Source organism: Squalius cephalus, assembly GCF_949319135.1.
Source record: "Squalius cephalus genome assembly, chromosome: 11".
NCBI lineage: Eukaryota > Metazoa > Chordata > Actinopteri > Cypriniformes > Leuciscidae > Squalius > Squalius cephalus.
In genome coordinates, this window is record NC_137132.1 from 16,400,014 (window position 1) to 16,407,888 (window position 7,875).

General features: G+C 40.9%; 1 protein-coding gene across 1 annotated transcript in view; it reads right to left on the reverse strand.

Moving 5' to 3' along the window:
* Positions 1-7,875, reverse strand: part of kmt2a (lysine (K)-specific methyltransferase 2A) — a 28,936-nt gene extending 21,061 nt beyond the window's left edge. Inside the window, exon 1 of the mRNA XM_079885129.1 lies at positions 7,548-7,875. Within this exon, the coding sequence (XP_079741255.1) occupies positions 7,548-7,793 (246 nt within the window). The 5' untranslated portion in view covers positions 7,794-7,875. The remainder of the gene's footprint in view (positions 1-7,547) is intronic.

Consider the following 7,875-nt stretch of genomic DNA (forward strand, 5'->3'; position numbering starts at 1 on the left):
GCAGACGTCCTATGATAGGATTTAATAAAGCTCCAGGCTTTTATGATAGCCCTGTGCTTATCTCACACCTGACATGAGGGATACAGGGAGGAATGCTGATTACATGGTCCATTTGGGCTCTTGCCTTTCTGGTCTAATTCTGTCACAACATTTTAGGTAAGCCATAATTTTTGAGTCAACTTAAACGCTCCATATCCCTTTAAGTCAGCCACATTTCCCACATTTATCAGATTTTTCAACAGGCTTACAGTGCAGATGATTACTGTAATTACTGTCTGTTCTGCAGCTGGGCACGCTGTGTTTTACGTTGTGATAAAAATGTCTCAGTCATTGAAGTGTCCTTGGTGTGAATTAAGTTGTACTCGCAAGGACACACACTGAGAGAAAACTCATATGTACTCTAATTGTCTGTATGTGTAGAGGAGAGTTCCACAGATCAGACCATTTAAAAGGATTTGATGGGCTTAACTGAAACCGGGAGCACATCAAAAGGAATTCCCACTTTCCCAGTCACTATGATTTCTAAAATAGAGACGAAAAATTATGTTTTCAAAATAAAGTAATCAAGGCGTTAACCAGGCAGCTCTGTATTTGAGAAAGGAAGGAATTTAATCATATGAGTTTTTGCATTAAAAAACAGCTAGATGGAGAGGAATTAAATGGGATAAAGCAGAGTATACAAGACACATTTTAAACCTGCTAGTTTCAACGCTCATATAAAATTGTCCAAAAGACGCCTATCTGCACGTGTATGGTTGTAGCACTGGTGGTCTGAAGGGGACGAATTTACACAACAGAAAGAGAAAAAACTACAGAAAATTAAATTAATATGGAAATTAATACATTTATTTAATAAATATGATTTCAACCAATCATCAGAGTAGAGTGTGCAAGTGATTGTAATACGGCGATGCTGGCAACAAGCGCAACCGCGGTGGGATCAACTCAGCACTGGACAATGCATCAATGCCACTGATCTCTATGAAGTGAAGCATCAGCTTCAGCATTACCCCAGTGATGCACTGGTCGTTGGTTGAGTCTTGTAAAGTGCGCTCAAAGTTAAAATAATTTCAACACCTTGTTTCATTAATAAAATGAACAATGACCAAGAGACTGAGTCATTAAACCTTTCATTCAGTTCTCTTTTATGCAAGGTGTGGTTTGTGTTATACTCCTGCATGTTCATTCAGAGTGTTTTGTTTTTGAATCTCGTCTTGTGCTTGTTGACCACATCGTAACATTTATTTATACAGCAAAAAAAAAATAAAAAAAAATTGTGATATCGCGATATTGTGTCACTCAAATTCACCGCAAGGGAAATTCCTTTACCGCAACAGCCCTGTGTTCAACCATTTGCTTATAGTTTGCTATGTTACAGTACTGCTACTACTATTACAGAGAGTAAATGGGTCTTCATTACATTGAACAAGCACTGACATCATTTCACTATGTACTAGGCCCTACCTCTCAAAAGATGATTAATGTCTGCAAGTTTCTTAAACAGCCTATTGTGTTGATTTTCAAGCCTTAGGGGGCATTTCATTTCATATTCTTTATTTATAGCAGCATGTGGGGCTGCAGCTAAATTCCCTTCGGTCCAGTTTGTAGAACAGATGCCGCCGGAGACTGCACACATACAAGTCTAATCTCACTAACAAATCCCCATTCAGCTTTAATTTCAACATATGGTGACAAATTTCTTATGGGAAGCAGACCAAAATTAAATGAGAGTGTGTTATTAGATGATCAGTGTTAACAGATCATCTTAATAGAGCTTCTTTTTTTTATATATCCAATCATCGATGGGTAAAAAGACCAGCGAAAATCTAAATGAAAATGAAAACCTGATTCAGATAAGGCTGAAATAATGCACAACTCTCCAGAGATAATGTTCACAGTGAACATTTATTGATAGTGAATTCATTAGTCAATTTGTTTTCCTCCAGCTCTTTTGGATGCAGGCTCTCGGAGCTACAATGACTTCATTGCAGCTTTACTGTTGAGCCAAAGGTGATAGAGTACTAGAGAGCTGCGAGCAATGGAGCTCAAAGTCAGTGTGACACCATGAGTAGCTCTCAATGACAGCACGACTCTGCCTCGGGCACTCAAAGCATGCTCGCGCACACACACACTGGTGCGCACACACACACATCCTCCTCCACCTTGTGCGCAAGGCAGTGAAGGCACACTGCAAGATGTAAACAACATCTCTAGACAAGAGGGAAGGGAGGAGGGATGGAGAGATGCAGGGTGGGAGAAACAGGGTACAGAGCATCATTCTGACCATAAAGGCATGTAGCGAAGATGCAGAAAGATGAAAAGGCTCGGTGGCCGACAAGCACAAGAAAAGCTAATCTAAACAACCCACCCACACACTACAAGTTCTCTGACTATCCGCTCTGACGGAGCTGCTCAATCAACACCCACGGCTGAGACGGAGGGGGGAACGGTGATACTGGGCTCGAGAAAGTGACACTCGGCTCAGCCAAGGCGGCCGAGCACCTGCTGCCAGTGCAGGATGGGGGAGGAGAGATAGCGGTGGCGGAGAGGGTGACACAAAAACACTTGTTTGTTATTCTCTACTTTCTTCATTAGTGTTCCCTCTTCTTTAATCTTAAAAACAGTAAAAAATAAAAAGAATGTATTTAAATGTGTAAAAAAAAATATTTAAATTATGTAAATGTATTTACATTACATAAATTCACACAATGATGCATTTATTTTAAAGAAAAACAAGCAAAACCTATAATAATAATAATAACAATAATAATAATAAATAGTAGTAAAGTGCTACATTTCAATCAAATAAACTGACTTTAAAAGAATATAGAATAAAGAACAAATTTGAAAGAAATATTACTAAGCAAAAAATACAAATAATAGTAATAGAAAAATGCTATATTTAAAAAACAAAAACAAATAGGAATAAAGAATAAAGATATTTATTTTGAACAACATGTTTGTTTTTATTTTAAAGAAAGGGTGCTTTAAGTAAAATAATAAATACAACAGGCTAAATATAATAATAATAATAATAATAATAATAATATTATAGAACTGCTATATTTATCTAAAGAAAATAATACTTAAATAATAAATGTTTTATTTTTATTTTAAATATAAGTGACTAAATCACTTTGGTTAAAAGTAATTGTAAAAATGTCTCAAAAGTTCCTACAACCATTTGTTTGCCGATGCTGCTTGGTTTTATATTTTAAAAACGTTTTAGGTTTAGCCACTGGGTTTTAAGAATGTCTAGTTGTGAAAAGGGTGATCATCAAAACACGTGAATATGCACAGTAAAGGGACAGGATCAAATCAACATCCTCCTTTCTAAAAAGAGCAGATAAAAGCACTTGTTTGTGCCACTTCGAAGTTCCCGTAAATAAAAGGTAAGCAAACAAGACTATTTGTTTGCATAAACTCATTACATCCTGTTCCGAGCAGATGGTCACAAACCCAGGAAAGTTGCTCAACATGGCATCTACAGTTCGCTTAAGAAACTGGGCATAAACTGGCAAGCACACTGCAACCTGGCAACTCTCCCTCCCCAGAGCGGGACATAATTGCACTACTGTGTGTGTGGCCAATGATACCAAACACACACACACACCTACCTATAATCACAGTAAGCCAACATATCCACATCAAGACATGTAACTGATTATCATCTCTAAGCCTGGGGATATGTTATAGTAAGGCCTTTCATAAATTCACTGAATCACCATTTTCTAAACAATGTGAAGTTTTGACAACTGCTGAGGCATCAGATTCCCTCAGAAATGCCTGTATAAAAGATAAATGCAATGCACAAAACAGTAAATTGGGGTCAGACTGATGGCATTCCCAGCTTACGGCCAAAATGAACAAACCCAGGACAGCTCATAGCAAAAGAAACATGTCTGGACATATGACGACAAAAAAAAAAAAAAAAAAAAAAAAAAAAAAGTGCACTTTGTGGTCACATATGAGAAACAGTTTAGGTTGTTTCAAAAACCCCTTCAAAAAAAAACTGGTGGGGGAACCCCAGTAGTTCGCAGTGACGATTATTCAAACCTCTCAAAACACTTTCAAAACACAAAAGGCATCAGGAGAAATTTCCCTTCATGAGATGCAGATATAATGCTCTGATGTTGCTCATGCACACACATTCAAAGCACCGAGAACTGAGTTTCTGAAACATGTTCCAACACCTCACACCCACGCTAATGAGGAGCCGTGGCTTTAAGATAAAAACAAATGTGCCTCCTGCAAGGTGTAATGAGGGACATAAATTTGGAGAGAACTGCTCCATGCGTTCAATGGCTGCTCCTGCTCCCCCCAGAGCAAAAAGCGAGGACGAAACCCCCTCTGCCCGCCTACAAAAGCAGAATAAAGCCATGGATGGGACGGCCTGTGTCTAATTCCCTCCCAGCGCTGTCCCAGGGGGAGGAGGGCTTGCTCTTCACCCTTTGATATCCACGTCTGTGCTCTTTCAGCTGCCTGCACTCCATAAAGGCTGGAATAAAAGCAGACACAAAGCTTCCTGCTATGATCCACACGCTGTCTAGGGGACAGGGCCCTCTCCAGATAAATAGGCCAAACACCTGCTGGACTTCTTCCCTCCGTATAGGCCACGCCATTCATTAGAAAGCAGCGGAGCAAAGCATTCATTTGCTGTATCCATTCAAATGCACTTTTGTACGAGGCCTTGATATTGATCCTCATTCTGCTTCTGTAAGCGGGGCTTTACTCTGGACATTAAAAGGCAGGCCAAATGGCGTCCCTCACAAAGAAACCCATGAATGGAGACTTAAACAGGACACCTCCTGAAAGTAACAGTTGTCTAGCAAACAGCCACAGACTTGTATTTGCACTTTAGATTTAGACGAATATATGGTTTGGAAGATCAAAGCGAAAGCAAATCACGCAGACGTATTTACCTCTATGTAAACATTTGAAGCCGTCCAAATGGGTTAATGATGTAGTCTAAAAGGCAGCCATCAGAAGTGAAATCCTATTGGGGGCCCTGTGGGCCCGTGCTGTTGGATTTGGGTCTGATGGGAAGGAGGGGCGGCGTGCTTCTGTTTACTGAGCACGCTACTGGCCTAAGGCTGCTCTGTGAGCTCAGCGGGCTGCGATGAACCAGAACAATCCTACCCAGGCACAACATCCCCTCTGAATGAAACTACAATGCTGTGTCCGCAACTCGCATGAGCTGCAAGCTCCGCTGGGATTTTAGCCGTCTGTCTAGCTTGTACACTACTTATACATTTCACAAATGGATTCATGTTTTAATTGAGCACTCTTCAGTGTGTATTAAAGCATACTGAACTGCAACAAATGCACACAAATGAACAGGAAAGAAAATGTATGGTTTGGTTGCTATTTTTACAATCATTCCTTAAAGTCAACATACAATGACATTCACAAACTTGTTTACATCCATACTGAGGCATATTTATGAATGAATCAGGAGATTCAGTAAAAAAAAAAAAAATGTTACTTAAATAGCCAATGTTGGCTACTGGTTAACATTATTCAATAGCCTGCAAGTGACATCATGAGACAAAAAAAAAGTTGTTTTAGAGGTGGAGCAAGCAATTACAATAATTAGAGCCTTAATTAAAGCATTAGTAAAGCCTATAAAAACAATTGTTTTCAATAACACACATTTTAACAATAAAACCCAAAGAACTAGATGAAAAAATAGGTCTGTTTTGATTTAATGGTGACTAAGCCTCATTTACATATATGTATACAATAATAAACACACAACGGTTGACATTGGATCTGAGTGATTAACCATGGCAAACAAACCACAACATATGTACAAAAAAACAGACTAAAGCAATAAGTATTACATATTTTATCTAAATTGTATACTAAATTAATTCAATATGATGAGCAGACTGCATTTATACACACGCCAGAAGACATCATGTCTAATAACCACAAATCCACGCTCTTAAATCTGCGCCACGTTTTCAAACGCAAAATTTCCCGTAGGGGAAACATAAAATCAAGCACGCTGTGTTTCTGGTTCGCGCTCGCTCTCGCTCTCGTTTCGATCTCCCCGCGTTTCCGATGCGCAGCGCTCTACTACTGAGAAAGGAAGATGGTAGTTTGTCACAGTACACACCCCCACACATAACAACCTCCGACAAACACTGTCTTTTATTGCAGCCGCCGTTTGCACCGCTCAAAACACTGCATTTACCGTGTATTTGATTAAACATATGGTCCTTGTAGCCTCGGCGAGGTTTTGCACAGGAATCGCTTGATTCCGGTTAGAAATGACATTTTTTCCGAATGCGTACTGCTACTACGCAATATCTGAGAGGGAAAAAAAAAACATGTCCACCTCCCATTTTCCTGTGCATCAGTGGATGCTAACAGGCTAACGCGTTAGCCAGCCTCCTCTCGAGGGTGAAGGAGATCAAACAGAGAGGTTTAAAATTACACCCTGCAAACTTTTCCAACTAAATAAACGATTTGTGAATACATGGCCCACCCTTCGCAACAAAAACACACGAGGCTGCATATTTTGATAGCAACACTGTTTACTGCTACTAGCATCATCCATTTCTGAACCCAAGCTAGAGGGCAATATATAGCTGGGCAAAATAATATCAGAAGTGCACACATGCACGGCCACAGTAGTTTTAGCAATATAACATTACATGTTCTGAGCTCAATCTACCCTTTCGTCTAGGCCAACACTTTAAAATGAAGTTTAACTAGAGCTGGGATAAATGCACTCTGCGTGCTATCGCTAAATGCTCAGACAACAACAACCAACTGGCACAAGGTGTTCAGTCCTGCTAAAACCTGCTCGCGTATGCTTATTGAAACACCCTAACCAGTTTATTTCTTTAAAAGAGGAAATTCCGTTATACACCACCAGTCTTTTGATCCAAGCTAACTTGGAAGTCCAATATAGAGTCATCAAATGTATAATTTAATCTCTTTTTGGGGTGAAAAACAGTTTACAATGACCAGAGCAACTGAAAGGTGCTAACTTCATCCTTTATATGTCTTTAAGCTCTTTTGGACTTGATTTAATGGCAGAAGCTGGACGTTAATCTGGGTATTTTCTGTTCTTTATATCTTAAAAAGTGCTTAAATTCAAAAAGCGGTGTCACGTGAAACGCACGAGACTCCGAGTTAAACTGAAGTTCAGCCCAAAGCAGCCTACAGTACAGTTATCTGGCTTCGCATCTCCATCCTGTCAAAAATGGCAGTAAACTCTTCAGGGTTCCGAAATATGATGCCCGATCGCCTCAACATAGACGCACAGACTACAGAGGCACAGCAACATCAGTCATTAGTTTTGAATAGGAGCGTGTTTTGATGTGGGCTAGCTAGCAGTTTAGTCTGTCAGTGGTCCCATAGTGAGAAAAACAGCACATGGATGGAGGCATGTGTCTGCTGCGCAGCAAAATAACTAGCTCACTCACTCACTCTCCTCTCTGAGCAACTTAGAGCTGCTACACAGCCGCGGAGTTATTTGTGATTCCTGCATTGATCGTGAATGAGGCTAACGCTTTAGCCTGGGTCCCGCTTACCTCCCCGCTGCTGGAGCCGCTCGACTCCCCCAAAACATCCCGAAATTTCTGCAGGTTGCTGCTGATGGCAGCGGACACTTGCAACGCAGCGTCGAAACCGGGCCCGAGCCCGTTCGCGTTCGGATTAGTCCCCGCGCTGTTTAGGAGGGAAGCATTGACTCGAATTCGGCCCGCTTTCTTGCCGGTGCCCGAGCTGCTGCTCCCTCCGGGCCGAGCAGGGAACCGCCACCGACAGCTGTGCGCCATTTTACACTCTGCCTGCCTGCCCTAGGATCAGGAGCTCAGTGTGGGCGTGGCCCCGAACGAGCGATCTCAGCACACGGACGCT